General features: G+C 39.8%; 1 protein-coding gene and 1 pseudogene across 1 annotated transcript in view; one reads left to right on the forward strand and one right to left on the reverse strand.

Annotated features, from left to right (window-relative positions):
* The window catches only part of SYNE2 (spectrin repeat containing nuclear envelope protein 2), a 261,213-nt gene extending 243,855 nt beyond the window's left edge, over window positions 1–17,358 (reverse strand). Inside the window, exon 1 of the mRNA XM_028101704.2 lies at window positions 17,280–17,358. Coding sequence (XP_027957505.2) covers window positions 17,280–17,358 — 79 coding nt within the window. The remainder of the gene's footprint in view (window positions 1–17,279) is intronic.
* Window positions 17,359–18,059: 701 nt separating this feature from the next.
* LOC114221103 (ubiquitin-like protein 5 pseudogene) lies at window positions 18,060–18,947 on the forward strand (annotated as a pseudogene).
* Window positions 18,948–19,538: the final 591 nt, after the last annotated feature.

Here is a 19,538-nt window from a genome sequence, read left to right on the forward strand (position 1 = left end):
CGGTCTTGGTATTGAGCAAACAGGAATGAACTTTCCTAGGCTGAGAAAACAGGCAGGGAAACCAGGTCTCTAACTGGATTGTTCAAACTGGGTGCAGCTAATCTAATCCAAGGTTGGACTGACATATATCCCGACATGGACATAAACTTAAACTGAAAAGGATCAAAAATTTTCCAACGAAAACCCTAAGTTATTCTTGTCCTAATTTGATAAAATCTAATAGAAACCAGGGCGAAAACAAAAAGAGAAGCTGCCAGAACAAATCCCCACCGGTGCTCTCCAGTTTAGCAAAGGAAACAAAGCCCAAATGAAATCTTCAGAAAAGGATTTAGAAAAGAAACTTCATGGCTTTTAACAAACTCATTGTCCGCATTTAGAGAACAACTCGTCATCCTGGAAATCAGAACCCTTCAAATGCAACAAGGACCCTTTGCTGAATGGCAAACAAAGATGTCCCAAGCACAATTAAACACCTTTGCAACAGCTGAATTAAATGGTTTAGTATGTGCCATTTTATTTATCCCTTGACACACTTTTCTCACATTTTCATACTGTCTTATCCCTGAAAAGCGGTATTAATTCAACAGGAACGAGAGCCAAATAGCTCACCCTATGGCAGGATAAGTAACCATTTGTTCTTTTTCAAAGGCTGACCCACTGGGGAAAAAATAATTGAGAACCAACTGCTTTAAAGCAACTTAATTTGAGTGGGTGAGTTTTTGTTTTTTTTTTAACTGCCGGATTTTATTTTGTAATTTCTGGGGTAAGTTTCTAGTAAAATAATAAAACGCTTCTCAAAATGGCACATAGAGAACAGAATCAGCAGCTGTTAGGGATAAAAAAGCAAAAGAGTTAAAAAGAATAATGAAATCTATTCTAATGATGGATTTCTCTGTAAAATGCCAAGGAATGGAGAATGAGAAAGTCTCTATCCTGATTTTTAAGGCAAGTAAGAAATATGGATAATGTAGAAAAATGTAGTCAGTGAATTTTATTCAGGCCCATGTAGATATCCGTGACTATCATTCTTGGAAAATATCTGACTGAATTTGAGAAGCAAGACAGAGTAGGCAAAGGTTTTCTCTAGATGTCATTACCATAAAAATACATTTAATCCCTGAGTTTGTTCTTATTCAATCTGCCTTTTGTGAGCTGGCATCACATACCCTTAGCTGGAAGGCACCTTAAATGAAAACAAATTGAGTTAAGCTCAGTTAAGAAGTATGGATTTTAAATTCATTATAAGGTTCCCAGGAAAACTACTGTGGCTACTACTAGGGAGCAGCGAGACCCAATCACACGAGAGTTCATCTATAATGTTGACTCCTCCAAAATTAATTAATTAATTAATTTTAATTAAAATCTTGACTCCAGCAGTCCTCCCCTGTAGTAGGAGTTCAAAAGCAGTTACCTTAGACATGAGAATCCCTAGTTTACGTTTTCACTTAAACACAGAGCAATGCGTTATTACAATGTGTATTATCCAAGAATGTCCTCTCCTGCCTGAGTTCACTGAGGAAGCTTTGCAATCTCCTTCTATCCAGGAATTTCTCCTTCCCTTTCTATGGGTTATTGCTAACAGTTTTATGGCACTTGGCTCCAGATTGATTCTTTTGATCTGTCACTCGGGTCATTAAAATCTTTTGATCATTCCTTAATTCCTTAGCGAATAAATTCTAAATTCTTAGCCTAACATTCTAGGTCATTCATAGTTTGGCTCCAATCTAATTTTCCTGACTCATCTCCCATGACTTCCCTATTCATATCCTACTTTTCTAGCAAACTGGAAACCTACAATTCCCCAGTTAAGTTTCACTCAAAAAAAAGTTTCACTTTTTTCTGCATTGCCATGCTATGTATCCTCTGGAATGGCCAATCCTCCACATCTCCCTCGCATTTATAAAAATCCCAGCATCCAGCACGATGTACATGGTGGGCATTCAGTAGACATCTGTTAAAATAAGACATACTCCATTCAAATGCCCCCCTTCCTAAAGAGAAATAGATATAATCTCTTCTGGTTCTAGTCTCCCACAATACTTTATTGGATTTTTTTTCTTATTGTTATTAGAAAATGATATACAATACTCATAAAACATTTTTCCAAGCAGTACTCAAAATTAAAAGTTAATCTTAACTTCCCTCAAACCTCCCATTTTCCTTTTCCAGAGACAACATGTTAATTAACAGTTTCCTGTGCATCCTTCTAGATAGATTAAATATAAAGAACATAAATTCTAAAAGGGCAAGGATTTGTTTGGGTTGGTCACTGGGTCATTAGCTTCTAGAATACTATCTCACAAGTAGGAGGCACTCAGTCAGTATTTGTTGAATGAATGTATGTATATGTAAACTAAATGAATATACATGATAGCTTCATTTTTTAAGTTGGTAATTCAAAAAGCAGAGATTTAGTTATACTACTTAAAGTTAAAAAGCATCTGCTAAGCTATAAGAAATATTTTAAAAGGAAATCATAACCCTTCCAAATTACCAGAAAGTAAGAAGAAAAAATCTGGCCAATAAAAGAACAAAATAGATACCTATGTGCTGATATGGATATATTCTTAATTGAAAAAAAAGGAAGTTGTAAAATAGTATGTTGACCCCTATTTTATCTGTATTTTTTTTTAAAGATTTTATTTTTAAGTAATTTCTACACCCAACATGGGGCTCGAACTTACAGCCCTGAGGTAAAGACTCCCGTGCTCTACCGACTGAGCCAGCCAGGTGCCCCTCTATTTGTATTTTTATTTAAGGATAGCTATATGTGTGACCCAACAGCCTACTTCTACCTTATGATAATTACCACTTGCTGCTCATATACTATAGTCACGTAAGGGCGTGTGGTTTCTCTCCTACTCAATGTATGAACCTTAAACATTTATGCTTTTGTGGTTTTGCTTCCCCTTAGCACAGTACCCTGTAGATAAGAAGTACTCAATAAATATTTGCTGACTGAAAGACTTAGTATTAAGAGTATGGAGGATCAAACTGTCTTACTGTATGGAGAAGAATTTACTGACAACAGTTACTAGGCCTATGCCTTATTCTAGTCCTTGTTGTAATAACCCCTGGACGCTTTCTTTCTTTGGTGAATAAACTGCCTTGAGCAAAAGGGCAGGTACTATAGTGAGACCTTGTTGCCATTCCTTCAAACAACACTGCCAACTCACGGTCCGCTGGGACAGAAACGGTAAGGATAACTAAATTCGAAAAATAACGCAACACGTTTTAGCCATGTGTCCCAACAGCCATCTCAAAGAATCTTAATCAAGCTGCTATCAAATAGAAAGGGAACTAAAAATAATAAGGCCACCTCTTTTATTGTTTCTAATGGAGATGATAACAAACAGAAATAAAGGAAGAAACAAAGGGAATAAAAGCATACAGGCATGCACAATCAAAATAAGAAAAGCCTAAAATATTTGAAGAATAAACAGGAAAAGGTGTGTCACTGAACTACAAAAGGGGAAACTATTAACTAACAGCAAAAGCAGGGGGACAACTTACTACACATTTCCTTGCAACCAACCATAAGCAAACAAACAAGCCAGCAAGAACGAAAAATAAATAGTACCAAGACTGAGATCTCGCTTACCGAATGAGAAGAGCTGAGTTTAGAAGGTAACTCCTGACTAACAAAACTCATAAGCACAGCATGCAACCATATCTTAATCTGAACACTTTTTTTTAAAAGATTTATTTATTTGAGAGAGAGAGAAAATGGAGGGAGGGGCAGAATTTCAGGCAGACTCCCCACTGAGCGCGGAGCCCAACAATCCCTCCACCCATGAGATTATGACCTGAGCCGAAAACAGGAGTCAGACGCTTAACCCACTGAGCCACCCAGGCGCCCCCTCAACACTCTTTTATGTCAATATTCTCCCCTGGAGAATCTGTGCTGGCACTACAGAAAAACAGCACTCCCCCATCAGACTCAGCATTCCAGGACTAAAATCACACCCTGCTTCCCTCCCTCTCCCCTCACCTGTCCTCACCAGAGTTTCCACCTCACAGATTTAACACCACCATCCTTCATCACCCCCAAGTACAGCCTACCGCACATCCGGCCAAATTTGCTCCCATGTAGCTCTGGTACCCTCTTCTTCCCATACCACTAGGCTCCCCTTGCTCTCCTACCCCCATCTGCCATCAGCCCCGGCCTGTTCCTCCCATGGCCAGCCAGGTCTGCTCTGCTCCCTTCAATCCATTCCCAGCTTCAGCCAGTAGATCTAACCTTCTTCCCCTTTCCACCTTGATGGCTTATCTCAATAAAACTCTTCCCAAAAAATATGAGAGAATATCTGTGAGATTATTTGATTAACATGTGCCTTCTCATTAGCCTACTGGCTCCATGAGAGCCTGGGTCTGATTTTGCTCCTCATTTTGCCTGCAGCTCTACCACATGTGGTAGGAATTCAGAAAATGTTTGTTGAATGAATAGTTAAATGGCTGCGGGAGAAGGGAGTGGGGTTTTGTGGCTATATTTCCCCAGTCAATGTAGAGATTTAAATACTGAATTTATTGGGGAAATATGTGACATACAACAAATGACTTCTACTTTGGGCCTTAGCGTGTGGAATCCAGCCTCTTCGTGTTGCCACACGAGCAAACCACACCCTGTGCAACACCTGAGATTCTCACACTGAGGCTTTTGTTTCCAGCCTCCCTGGAACATAGCTCCTGGCTCTCTGCATAAGAGAGTATTTCTAGCACATGCAAATGAGCCCACAATACAGATAAAATACCTAGAATTTGGGGTGCTATTTGCTCTCCTCTTTCTCACCCTCTTCTGACTCATCTGAGTTGCTCAATAAATATTTGTGGAATGAATAAATCAAAGAAATGACTCCATTTCTTATCTTGAAACTTCTGATGCTGTTTACTACTCTCTCCTTCTTGAAACATTCTCCTTCTTTGGTTTCCATGATATCACACTCACCTGGTTTTCTTCCTACTTCTAGTGACATCCCTTCCCAGACTCTGTTATAAGCTTGTTTTGCTTTTTCTATCTCTGTAATGTTCTCTTTTTCTAGATATTTTCATCTACGCCATAGGAACAAATTACTATTTATATACTAATGACTTCCAAATCTTTCTCATCAGCCCAGGTATCTGCTTCTCTTGAGCTTCGTGGGTATCCCCACTTAGTTAGTCCATAGACACTTCAAACTCAACATTGCCAGAAGGGAGTTGTCATCTCTAACCAACGCCCTCGCCCACTAACAGTGTTCTCCTGCATTTTTTTTCAGTGAATGGTTCCATCATCCACTCTTCTGCCCAAGAATAAATATGAATCATCTTTAATATTTCCCTCACCTCCCTCTCCCATGCCCAGTCAATCAAAAAGGCCTAATGATTACTTCAATAAAGCTAAAAATAAGATAAAATTTAAGAATTTAAAACCCTGAAAATTTTACCGATTAGATATCTCTTGATACCTATCTCTCTCCATCCTCACAGGTACCTCCTATATCAGGACACCATTATCTCTCAGCTGACCTGCCGTAACAGACTTGAACTGGTCATTCTGTCTCCACATTCACTCCCCTAAGACCACACCCCACACTGCAGCCTGGTGATTTCTAAAACCAGTTTTGAATATGTCTCCACTCACAATCCTTCTATCACTTCTCCTTGGTCTTTGGAAACAACTCAAACCCCTATACATTCCCATGACCTTTTATAGCCTCATCTCTTACATTCTCCTTCAAACTGTAATCCTTGGTCTCCCTGAGCATCCATTTCCTTGAACGTGCCACGTTCGGCGCCACCTTCTGCCTTTAATATGCTGCTACCACCGCCTGGAGTGCTCTCCTCATCTCCACCCTGTTCATGTGCTAACATACTTTAGGTCTAAACTTAGAAATCACTCCCTCTGGGAAGCCTTCCCTGACCCCCAAGACTGGTAGGTGCCCCTACTCTGCAATTCCAGAGTACCATGTCTCCTCTCTCCTACAGCACACCCATATCATCCTGTATTAGTCTATGCACTTGTTGTCTCCCTGTACTCAAAAGGTACATTGTAGGACAGCACATTCTATGTGTCATCCCGTGTATTCAGTACAGTGTCTTGTACACCACAGGCGTTCAAAAGCACTTGTCAAATAATGAATGAACAAATAAATGAATTGGGATCTAAGGATAAATTAACCTATACTTAGAAAAACAAATAATGGAGTAGTATCTCTTACCTTAAAAAATTCCTACGTTTCGCTTCAACAAGGACGGTATCTCCGCTACCCTTCGCAGCAAAATTTCTTCAAAGTGTTGATTAAGTCATTGTTTCTACTTCCACCACCTCTAGTCTGTCCTCCACCCACTCCCAGCAGGCTCTGTCTCTACCACCTGAGTCGTGGCTAACCCTGTTAAAGCCACCAACTAACTCTATGAGGCCAATCCACGGGCCATGTCTCTTCAACACAGTTGACATTACCCCTTTCTTTTTTTAAGATTTTATTTATTTATTTGAGAGAGAGTGAGAGAGCAAGAACGGGGGGAGGGGCAGAGGGAGAAGGACAAGCAGACTCCCCAGTGAGCAAGGAGCCTGACGCAGGGCTCGATCCCAGGACCCTGAGATCATGACCGCAGCCAAAGGCAGACACTTCACCTACTGAGCCACCAGGCACCCCTCCCCACTTCTGGAAATATCTTCATCTAGAAGTTTCCATGCCATTACACTGACCTGGTTTGCCTTCTTTGGCCTTAGCTACTCCCTCTCAGTGTCCCTTGCTTTTCTTCCTCTTCTGCTTTACCTCTAAACACTGAAAGATCCGGGATGCCTGGGTGGCTTAGTTGGTTAAACATCTGCCTTCGGCTCAGATCATGATCCCAGAGTCCTGGGATCGAGTCCCACATCGGGCTCCCCGCTCAGAGGGAAGCCTGCTTCTCCCTCTACCTGCTGCTCCCCTGCTTGTGCTCTCTCTCTGGCAAATACATAAATAAAATCTTAAAAAAAAAACAAACACTGAAAGATCCAAAAGGTCTGCTCTAGCTACACACTCCATGGGTGATCTCTTCCAGGCCATGGTTTTAATTGCAAATATACCAGCCACATACTGATGGCTCCCAAATCTCTACCCCTCCCTAGAACTCTGGATCCTCACATCTGTCTACTTGACATGTACATTTGGGTATCAAATGAGCATCTCATATCTATCATGGCAAAAAGAAACTCTTGATCTCCCCAAAACTTGCCAATCAGTCTTCCTCACTGCAATAAATTACATAACCAACTACTCAATTGCTCAAAGCAAAATTTAGAAGTTATCCTTGATCTCTCTTACTACTCAACTCCATACATCCCAACATTCACAAGTATCCTTAAAAACAAAACAAAACAAAACAAAAAAACTATGATTCTTTATCCCATTCCTATCACCCTACTACTATCCAACCGACTCTGATAGTTCACCTGGACAACAAAAGCATCCCAACCGGCTTTGCTGCTTCCCCTCCCACCTCTCAGATAATCCCCTCTCGACCCAGCAGCCAGAGTGATGTTTTGGAAAATGTGAATCGGATCATGTTACTCCCCTAACTAAAACCGTCCTCACGCACCTTCCCTTAGAGCTGGCGAACCCCTGCCTGATCCAGCTCTGCCTTGCCTTGCTGTCCAATACCATCCCATGCCCACCACATTCCAGCCATGCCAGGCTCCCTGAATTCACCAAGCTTGTTTCTACCTTTGGGCTTTTCCTTTAGTACTGCCTCAGCCTGAAATGCTCTTCCCTTGTTCTTTGCTTGGCAGCTCCTTTGTGTTATAATCATTCCTTAAATGTCTCCTCCTCAAAGACCTTCACTGACCACCTGATCTAAAGAAAGCAGGAAATCATCACATAAACCCATTTTTAATCCTCTCCATAGCACCTTTCATGGGCTGATATTTTTCTTCATTATTTATTCTTTGTCTCTCTAATAATTGAAATACAAGCACTGTGGGCATATGAAGCTTGTTGGAGTTGTTCACCTCAGTATTCTCTTAACCCAAAATAGTGCCTGATACAGTGTAGGGTCTCAGGAGATACACACTACATGAAAGTATCAATGAACAGGTTCACCTGTACTCAGAAAAACCATAACTGTGTGATGAATTGCTAAGTGTGGATCCACCTATACTTTTGAAACATTTTGTTCTGAAGACATCAAACCATGCTAGAAGTTCTCCATGTAAACATTCAGACTGAAGCAGACAGAGACACACAGCAGAACTAGTCCTCACTATTAATAATCCTGCTTAACTGAAGACAGGGCCAACAATGACAATGTTTTGGAAAGATCTTAAATGTTATTCAAATTTGATAAAGGCTGTTTGTGTTCTGATTTGAGCCAGGTGCCTTTCATCTTATAACATTTAGCTACTGATGCAATTGGTAGATCCTGAGCAACAAAGACGGAAAAGACCAAGGCATGACCAATGAGTGCTGCTCCAGCCTGGGGGCAGAGAGCAAGCGTGCGCGGCCATTCTTCTGCCATTTTCTCTCTATGCTCATTCAACATGCATCACCGCACAGACTGTCAATGACTAGGAGAGATTATTGACCCAGAATCTCATGTCTCTCCTCCAAAAAAACACACATTTAGAACTCTGAACATTTCACTTCTCTGATAAATCATTCCTATCCCTTTATGTACTATTTTTAAATGATTCTAAAAATACCTGGTGGTGGTAACCTTCAGTTCTCACACATATATTGAGAACAACAAATGCAATTATCTTTTATCAAAATTCCCCTGAATGTTTTAGAAAAACACAGCCATCAGAGAAATTGTAATCATCAACGCTGAAATCAGATGGGAGAGGTAATCTCTTGAAGATGCACATTTAGAATAACCTCTAATTTTTAAAGTGTAAAATCACGCACTAACCCCATCAAATGGTTATAAATTAATATCTTCTATTGACTTCTTACTTTCCCATTTTCAAGAGGAAATTATTTCAAGTTTTATTTTTCCTAATATACTACTTCAAGCTCTGAATAATTCTACTCCCTCCTGAAACACACACATACACAAAAGCTTAGAAAACTCTTGTATCTCCCATGGGGCTAATTAAAAAGGATTCTGATTTCTATAAGGAATGAATGAGATCTTTGTTAACCTACTTTAACAGGACTCTAAATGACCCTGGATTTATCTTGCCCTAGTTTTCAAAATGTAACTGACCCAGAATAAAGTAAGCTTATCCCCACACTCTTGGCAAAAACAAAACCAAAGTTCCCAGAGGCCAAAACTGTATATATACAATCTAAGAAAAAAAATTTATTTTCTCTCTTAAAGAAACTATACAGTGCAAATACTACTGCTTACAGAGCTATTTTATTCTTCGCTTAATTGGAACATTTTAAGATTATAAAGCTTTACAATATCAAGGCAAGTAATCTTCCAGGAAAACACAGCAAAGGACATCATCAGGTACTACGATATCAGGAACTTTCTAGAAGCTTCTGTGTTGGGACAGTACAGCACCGATAGTCGGGGAAGAACCATGATTTGATTATTTTCTCTGGGTATAACAATCACCTAATCCCTAAAAAAGACCCCAGAGATGATTTGCTTTCATTCCTAATAACTAAGCAGTATGAACTGATTAGGGAAGCAGAAATACTGCCTGATAGTACATGTCCTTACCTTACTCTTCATTCATCATTTCCATCAAAATTCCACATTGGGGATCTGGCTGTAAAAGGGTGGAAATTCTACCCAGAAGCCTTTTATTAATCCCATTCCTCTTTCTCAGACTTTACATGGTTTCATTTACTCACCGCCATAAAGTAAACAGAATTTCAGAAACACAAAAGTAAACCACCACAGAGCCTGCGAACACCATAAATACACCTCACTGCCTCATGTCTGAAGAGATCCATGTTTCCATCCTCTCTCACTGGTTTTCCTGAACACTGAACCCTTCTTCTATTTCAGGGTGTTTTATATTTTTTTTATATTGGAAATGACCAGTTATTCAGTACACAGTTGTTTACCAAAAGCCTGAAATATGTCAGAAACGTCACTGGCAATAAAGATGCAGGAGTATCCTACGCAGGGCACCTCATACACACTTGGAGGAACTAAGAAGGCTTATTAAAGCAAGCAATGTCCAAGAATGAGCAGAAACTCTAGGATGAAAAAACAATCATAAGAGGTTCAGCAAGAAGACAACTAACTCCAGGGAAGTTCTTAAGAAAATGTTTGATTTTTACAGTGAGAGGGATAGATAACTCAACTTGCAGACAGTATTATATAGAAAACACATTCATTCTTCACCTCCCTACACCTGAAATGTGAAAAGATACCCCAGACAGCATATTCAGTCATATTTTGGTCAAGTTTTATGTTGGATCCAAAATTAGGAGCAAGAAGGACTTCGTTACATAAGAATGATTAAATCTGGGGCACCTGGGTGGCTCAGTAGTTAAGCGTCTGCCTTCGGCTCAGGTCATGATCCCAGAGTCCTGGGATCAAGCCCTGCATCAAGCTCCCTGCTCAGCAGGAAGCCTGCTTCTCCCTCTCCCACTCCCCCTGCTTGTGTTCCCTCTCTCGCTCTCTCTCTGTCAAATAAACAAATAAAATCTTTAAAAATTAAAAAAAAAACAATGATTAAATCTGCATCCCAGCTCATTTTCCTACTTTCACATGATATTAACAAGCGGAAGCCCAGCTGCACCACATGCTTCTCGAAGGTGCTCAATCTATTCACGTTTTTGTCCCCGTAACAACAAGCCTACCACACATGGTCGGTGCTCAGGGTTTACTGAGCAACTGAATAAAATTAAACATTACATCACATTATTATGTTTATTATCTAGCCCACTGAACATGAATAATGTCTAAAAATATCACATAAATTGAAAGCCTCCTTTAGATGGATACTCGGTAAATAATAAATAAAGTTCAATGGAGTAATAACCTAACCACAGGGACCCGTGTTTCACTATCAAGCCCTACCAAGTAATGTCTATCCAGAAGGCATAGAGGGATTTTTAATCTTTTAAAATATATCATCTGGACAATAACACTAAATCAAACATATGAGCATTGTTTGAAATGACACAGGAACTGGGCTGAAGGTGATTTTATACAGGTTTTAACCATCCATCAGCGTTTTGGCAGGACTGCATGCAAGTTAACTCCTCGTGCGGTGGCAAACATAATCAATACACACTCCTTCCTAGTTCTTTGTCTAATTAATGATAACGTTCTGTATTCAAATGCTATTTTTCTAAAGCACTGGCCTCCCTCATTGCTAAAAGCACTTTGCTCTTGTTACATAAATTTATCATACCCTTTTGTGGCCAACAAAGTATTCTATTCACATGTTCTAAAGAAATAACTGAAATCTGAAATATGTAAAGAAAGTGTCCAAAACAGTTCAAGAATGCCGTCGCTGCTGTTTACAATAGCACAGGGTGAAGTCAGCCTCGTCCGGCAATTTCACTCATTACTAATTTGACTTTTAAACGGGTCCTCTACCTGTGTCGTGCTTTCACTCTTCCCATGACATGAAGTTCTCAAGAGTTTCCTTGTAAGCAGTATATTTTATCTACAACAATGTACCTTAAGCACATCAATAGAAAATAATATCCCGTGGCCTTCTTATTTGATGCTATTAAATATTTAGTGAGAAACACTAAACAGAAAGAGTTAATAACGTGGACATTGATAGCTGTACTGTTATCACCCCAAGCAGCTCAGCTTCTAGACCCTGGAGCCTCTCTAACTAGGATCCATATTCAGTAGTTTCAGAATCCCGCTGAGCCCTCCACCCTGACAGTTTCCACATTTGTCCCTACTTTCAGATTCACCGCTTACCTCCGATCCAGGCAAATGTTACCCAACACCCAGATGTGTGCAAACCTTTCCAACTGGCTTCTCCTACTCCACTCTCTGGCCCACTTCAAGTCTCCCTACACCCCCAAAGCCAGACTGACCTCCTAAAGTACAATTTTGACCTCCAACCATACTCTCACTCTCACGACCCGGTAGCTACCCACTGCCTAAAGGCAAAAATCCCCAAACTTCTTGAGTTTGGATTCAGCTCCCTCAGGGATCTCAGTCGCAGAAATATTACTGAAGAAATTCCTAGTTTGGTCTCAAATTAAATTGAATGGCAAAGAAGGCCCCTTCCAACTTGAAAATTCTGTGATACTCATCCAACTTCACCCGTTACTGCTTCCACAATCATAGCTATCCAATACTCTGAAGAATTGTTCCCTCAACACACCTTTCCTCACCTGAAGAGCTCAGCACCGGTGTTTCATACAAAATATGTATTTACTATTTTCTTAGGATAAAAATGAAAGAAAGCACCTGTTATTCTGCCAGATAACAAAGCCAATGGAAAGATTTAAAGAAATTCTATAATGGACCCTTTGGTAAAGCAAATAATTGTTAAATTATTAAACATAATAAAATTATGTTTATTATTTTCATAGCCTGAACTTTCATATATCACTTTATTTAAAATGTGGACCATCTGTAGTAGTATAATATGCACTAAACTAAGATAAATTCCATTTTTACATTAAGCTGCTCAAATTCACCAATGCCATTTCTTTCCCTTCCCAACAATCCAAACATTTCAACACTATGCTCCTTACTAGACTGAGAACATAAATATCTCCCTACAGTAAGGGCCTTCAAAAATCCCTTCATCCCCTTCATAAGGACATTTTCTCAAAGATCACACAAAAGATGAACAAAAAGATACATGAAGTTGCTTGTTTGCTGTCCTGCTTTATGAATCTCAGCAAAGAACTGCCTAATTTCCTGGGCCTGATTCATTGTAGGCCCTGCACACATGGAAATCTGTTTCTGCTTTCATAGCATATCAACGATGACTCACTACATTTCAATGCAGACATCTTAATTTTTTCTTGACTATATTATTCCAAGTCAGGGTATGGCATAATTGTCTTATCTTAGATATGTTTGGCTAAAATAAAGTAGGCGTTATAAGTTAAATAGGGCTCTGTCTCTAAAAAAATGTTCTGAAATTGGAAGGAAAAAACTTCCTTACGAGTGGTGACCTGAGCCTCTCATATTACATAAAATCTCTTTTTTCTCATATTACTCCAAGGACCATTAAGCACATGTGAATTTTGTGAAATACAGGTCTGATAACATAGTGTACAAAGCCAAATGCTTTTAAGACTATTGCCAACAGCCTGCCATTCAGGAGTAGCTAAGTTACATAATATCATCTATCAATTTTTTGTCCAAATAGCTAATAATCCTGGTATGAAACCAAAGTTACCTTCAGAAATATATATAAGTTCCTTCTTCCCTCCCTCCGTCCCTTCCTTCCTCACTCTTTCTTCCTTTCTTTCTCTCCTTCTTTCTTCAACTCAGGCTCAAAGAATTATAAATCTGCTAATAATAATATAGAACTTAACCTTGAGAAATCTATTCATTTCACAGTTAAGCCATCATTCTATAGTCATGGTTGACATCCCTGAGTGTACCTGGCTAATGTGAGCAGCACTGACCTGGTGTAAATCTGACCACAGTACAGTATTGGCTTTCCACCCCTCCCCCCACAGAGTGATGCGTCCAGCACCATGTTCCCCTAAATGGGTTATAAAGAAAAATCATTCACATTGGTAGTGCATGTATATCACATTCCCATTGCCACACAGTCCATATTCATCTCTTACTGTAAAGCAGATTGTATTAACTTAGTATAATTCAAAACATGCTATAAGAAACCACTCGTTTCTCAGTAACTTGCTAATTGTTTTAAGCTACTTACAAACCTGAGATCATTAATGTTACTTGAGGATGCCAATCCATCCCATGGATTAAGATTTAAGTAGACTTTCCAAAGAGAGTGTTAGGGAAATTCCTTTTTCAAATTGTTCTTCGAATGTGTCTACATGTGTTGACATGTGAGGGGGATGGTGCAGTGGAAAGAAAACTATGCTCCAGGTCACACCCCGGCTCTGCTGCTCACTAGCTGTGTGACTCTGGGAGATTAGTTCCGTCTTCCTGAGCCACAGCTTCATTCTCCGTACCTCCAAGATAAAGATATCTATCTGAGGACTGAATGAGATCATGTGCCTAAGAGTGTTATGTAAGCTAGAGCCTGTGACATAAAAGTCTTGGAGTGCACTGCAGTGAGGAAGAAAACATTATGAAATATAATTATAATTATAATACCATAATCCAATATAAACTTACAATACTGTAAGTGCTAAAATAAGTACTTTGGGAGAAGAGACGGGAGTGTGAATCTCAGCCAGAGAGAGAGCAGGGCTCAGGAGGAGGCTGAGTCTGGCTGACTTTGGGATGGGTAAGGGATGGATGAGGGATAGGCAAGCTGGACTTCTTCCAGGGGGAGGAGGACACGGGGGGTGGGGGGGTACTGCCGGGGGACAGCCTGAACCAAAGCACACAGGCAGGGGGGGTGTGGGCCCTCGGGCAGCTGTACAGCTAGACCACAGGGTGATGATGGGGGTGAGGCGGGAGAAGGGGACAGAGAAAAAGGAGCACCAGCCTGTGAACCACACCAAGAAGTCCAGACTATCCTAGGATAGATAGGAAACCATTGAATAGAATTGTCAAAACAAAACAAAACAGTAAAACCAGACTCTGGTTGACAATTTTTTTCTATACACTAAGCAGTTTCTACTCTAGCTGGGTGCTCCTAGACAAGAAACCTTTTGGGACAAAGATTTTGACTGTAAATATTCAAAAAGAAGTTACATTGCATTTATTAAACTCCTACTCTGTGTCAGGTACTGAGCTAGGCCCTTTGCATGCATTATGCATTATTGTTCATCTTCAAAACATAGGTGCAACATAGGCATTACCACCCGTATTTGAAATATGAGCAAACTGTGACTCAAAACAGATAGTCTTTTGTCCAAGTTCAAAGAACTAGTAAGTGCCAGAGCCAGCAATAGAAATTAGGTTTATCTTACTATTTATTGATGCACCTCTTCCTGATATGTTTTAGGTCATATGAGTTATTACTCACATGCAACCAAAACTTCAGAGGAAAAACAAGAACATCAGGGCTTCTTTTTCCCACAGTTAAATGAAACAATTTTAATGTAATTTTATTTTATTTTAAGTTCCAGTAGAGTTAACATACAGCGTTATATTAGTTTCAGGTGTACAATACAGAGACTCAGCACTTCTGTGCATCACCCAGTGCTCATCACCACAAGTGCCCTCCTTAATCCCCTCGTCTATTCTACCCATCTCCTCACCCAGTTAAGTGAAAATTTAATTCCAGTTGCTTATGGGTATTATATGACACTATAAAAAATGTACTTACTGAAATTTTTTAAAATTCTTACCTCAAGTACTACTTCAACATATTACATGTTTCTTAGTCTATACAAATTACATGATATTTATTTTTAAAAGCCCGATTCATGGTGGCGCCTGGGTGGCTCAGTCATTGAGCATCTGCCTTCGGCTCGGGTCATGATCCCAGGGTCCTGGGATCGAGGCCCGCATCGGGCTCCCTGCTCCGCGGGAAGCCTGCTTCTCCCTCTCCCACTCCCCCTGCTTGTGTTCCCTCTCTCGCTGTGTCTCTCTCTGTCAAATAAATAAATAAAATCTTTAAAAAAAAAAAAAAGCCCGATACATGTAGGTGTAGCCTATTGCAATAGCTCTTGACCCCAAAGTCAAGAAGCTAACCATCCAAAACATATTTTTAATTAAAAAGAAAGTATCAGAAAAGAAAGTCATTTTGGGATCTTTGTCATGAATGACACAAATACAAGGAATGGACAGCATGGCAACTGTAGTTAGTAACACTGTATAGTGTATTTGAAAATTGCTAATCTAAAAAGTTCTCATCATAAGAAAACAAAATCTATAATTATGCATGGTAATGGATATTAAACAGACTTACTGTGGTGATCATTTCACAGTATATACAAATATTAAATCATTATGTTGTATACCTGAAACTAATAAGATGTTGTGTGTCAATTACACCTCAATAAAAAATAAAGTGAAAAATAAATAAAAATAAATGACTCAAAATCTATGGCTTCTAAGTAACATTCTAAAATGTTGTATAAAACTGTACATAATCTCGGGGCACCTGGGTTGCTCAGTCAGTTAAGCGTCCAGCTCTTTTTTTTTTTAAGATTTTATTTATTTATTTGAGAGAGAGAGAGAGAGAGAAACAGCATGAGAGGGGAAAGGGTCAGAGGGAGAAGCAGGCTCCCCACTGAGCCGGGAGCCTGATATGGGACTCGATCCCAGGACTCCGGGATCATGACCTGAGCCGAAGGCAGTCGCTTAACCAACTGAGGCGCCCAAGCGTCCAACTCTTGATTTCAGCTCAGGTCATGATCTCAGGGCCCTGGGATCGAGCCCCATGTCAGGCTCTGCACTCAGCATGAGGTCTGCTTATCCTTCCTTCCTCTGCTCCTCCCCTGCTCTCTTTTTCTCTCTCTCTCTCTCAAATAAATAATAAAAACTGTACATAATCTCAAAGATTACTTTAAAATACAGAGTCTCATAAAATATTTCAAAGGCTTACCATGGCCTTATTTCTTTTATACTAGCTAACTTTACTCAACTTCAAAATTTGCTTTATCAATAAAGGTGAAAAATCTAATGAATTTTCAAAGTACAAAACAAATATTGTTAAACTCCACAAGAAGCACTTAAAAAAAAAATACAGACAGTGCTGAGTCTGCATAAATGCACACAGAATTCACAGGATTGAAGGGTCATTCACTTACGATCATACTACTGTTCTTTTCTTTTTGTGCAAAATAAGGATGTACATTTAAAAGAGGCTATGCAGGGCGCCTGGGTGGCTCAGTTGGTTAATCGACTGCCTTCGGCTCAAGTCATGATCCTGGAGTCCCTGGATCGAGTCCCGTATCGGGCTCCCTGCTCAGCGGGGGGTATGCTTCTCCCTCTTACCCTCTTCCCTCTCGTGCTCTCTATCTCTCATTCTCTCTCTCTCAAATAAATAAATAAATCTTTAAAATAAATAAATAAACAAATAAATAAAAGAGGCTATGCAAAAAGATGCAAAATAAGTGCAAACAATTCCAAGCAAACCATGGTTAACTGTCTTCACTACAAATAAAATACATACACTCAGAGTGAGAAACCGTGATACCAAATTCCTTGCAGGTATTTCTTACTTTCTTAGAGAGCTGAGGTAGCATAAAGACATTTACATATACTGAAAGGTTCTACAATTGGAAAACTAAAAAGAGAGACAGAGAGCAGTAGATGGAAAGATGGAGGTAAGGTTTCCACAGTTACTATGGGTGTTACCCCCACCCAATCTCAGTTACCTTGCAGTGAAATATGGCGATCATCGATGCCCAAGGAAACCTGTTCATCCTCGGTGGGAGGCACAGGACTTGATGCCATCCTTTGACTCAACGGAGATTATATCATATCATATCATATCCATCTCAGTTAAAGAAGTGAACTAAAAGTAAAAGGGAGAAATGCTCATTAGTGACTGCAAGTCGGCATTTCTAGTAAACATGCATTGCCAGAGAGCAACAACAAACGAAAACCACCCTTCAACAGAAGCAGTTTTCTAGTGAGTGTTTCCGTAGTTCCTGAGGAACAAGTGACTACGCCTTCTTTTTTGAATCATAATCAAGATTTTGCCCTGTGACCTATCCAAGTTGCTGGAAAGACTCCCAACGAGCTAGCACTGTGGATTCTACTCTGGTGGGGAAAAGGAAAGCTACCCAGTGAGAACCCATAACTTGCTTTTAGAGGAAGGAGAGTTGACACAAACTAACATCTTCAGCCTTTGTGTGCATTTTATTGTTCACTTCAACCTGCAAGAATTTTCTTTATAACTTTTTATTTAACTTAGTTCCTTTTTGCTCCATAAATGTTGCCATTCACTGGAAACAATAACTGAGCTTGCATAGCTTGCAAAGTGAAACTAAAAAAAAGTATATCAAAAAGAATGTTTGGATGAGGTTATCTATTATATTGAATTATTTTCCCAAGCACTTACTTTTCCACACATTTCTCTCTCAACCCCCACTTTGACTCTTAAAGAATGCTTCCAGTAAGAGTTAATTCTTGCTGTGCAACTCTACTGCTTCATGTATGTGTTTGCCACTGTTAGTATCCTGAGGGCTGAAAAACTTGACTTTTCCCACACAGATGATGACTTTCTAATCAAAATAAACCTAACCAAGTATATAAAAATATAAAATGTACTAGGGAGGGGCGCCTGGGTGGCTCAGTCGTTAAGTGTCTGCCTTCGACTTGTGTCATGATCCCAGCGTCCTGGGATCGAGTCCCGTATCAGGCTCCCTGCTCCGCGGGAAGCCTGCTTCTCCCTCTCCCACTCCCCCTGCTTGTGTTCCCTCTCTCACTGTCTCCCTCTCTCTCTGTCAAATAAATAAATAAAATCTTTAAAAAAATAAAATAAAATGTATTAGGGAATGAATAGAAGAATGGACAAATGTACAGATACCTGATCGAGCAAGTAGAGCAAAACATTAGTGGTAGAATCTGTGTGTTGAGAATATTATGGGTGTTCACTGTAAAAGCCTTTGCCTTTCCTGTACATTAGAAATTCTCTATAATAAGGTATTGGGAGGGAGACAACTAAAAATAAACCTGAGCCCAACAGATACAATCAATCATATCCAACAGACCATTTTATACAAAGAATAAAAATCACCCAACAGTTAATGCTAGAGTCAGACTTCAAAAATCTTTCGGGCCTTGAGTGAAGAGGTTGTGGCGTTGGCGGGGTTCCAGGCATTTCCTGATCGAGGTTGTTTGTAATGACCAGCTAAGGAGTGAGGGGCCCATCAAGTGCAACACTGATGAAAAAATGGAGGACCTTAAGAAGCTGATCACAGGCCAAAATGGCACCCACTGGAAGAAGATCATCCTGAAGAAGTGGTACACGATTTTTAAGGACAACATGTCTCTGGGGGAACTATGCAATCTAGGATGGAATGAACCTGGAGCTGTAATGCCAATGAGGAGAATTCCTTCCCCTGCCCTGTCCGGCTCTCTCCTCTTCTCCCATCCTCACCCCCACACTGGTATGGATGCTTGTTTTTAAAAACTCATGTTAATAAAATCTTAGAAGTTGCAAACAAAACAAAACAAAACAAAACTTTCACTTCCGTCTTCCCCACTCTGTTTATCATCCAAAACTCCTTTGTTATCTCTTCCATGGATCACTGTTGTTAAAGATTTTACCTACCAAATAAACTATTAGTTAATAATTAATTTGTCTTATCCTTGGAATTAAGATGAATCAGAGCCTGCCTGATTTAACAGTGTTACTATACTGAGTTGATAATACTAACCAAAATGAAAATGCTGTTCAAGTGAGCCTGTGTAGCCTGATGATTGATAAAGCTACAAATGTTCTCACCTTTTGATGTATTGAGGACCTCTACTACCCCTTCCCATACCCAAGGGCTCCTGAACCCAAAGTGAAGACAAAACACCTCTTCATGATAACAGGAGAAAAACTGAATTCCTGAATGAATTTCCTAAGGGCATCCACTATTCCATGCCAGAACTATATTTTTAAAGGGAGGATAATAGCAATG

This window comes from Eumetopias jubatus, unplaced genomic scaffold, assembly GCF_037043125.1.
Source record: "Eumetopias jubatus isolate StellerSeaLion01/CBP00866 unplaced genomic scaffold, mEumJub1_p1.0 scaffold_7, whole genome shotgun sequence".
In the NCBI taxonomy this organism is placed as follows: Eukaryota; Metazoa; Chordata; class Mammalia; order Carnivora; family Otariidae; genus Eumetopias; species Eumetopias jubatus.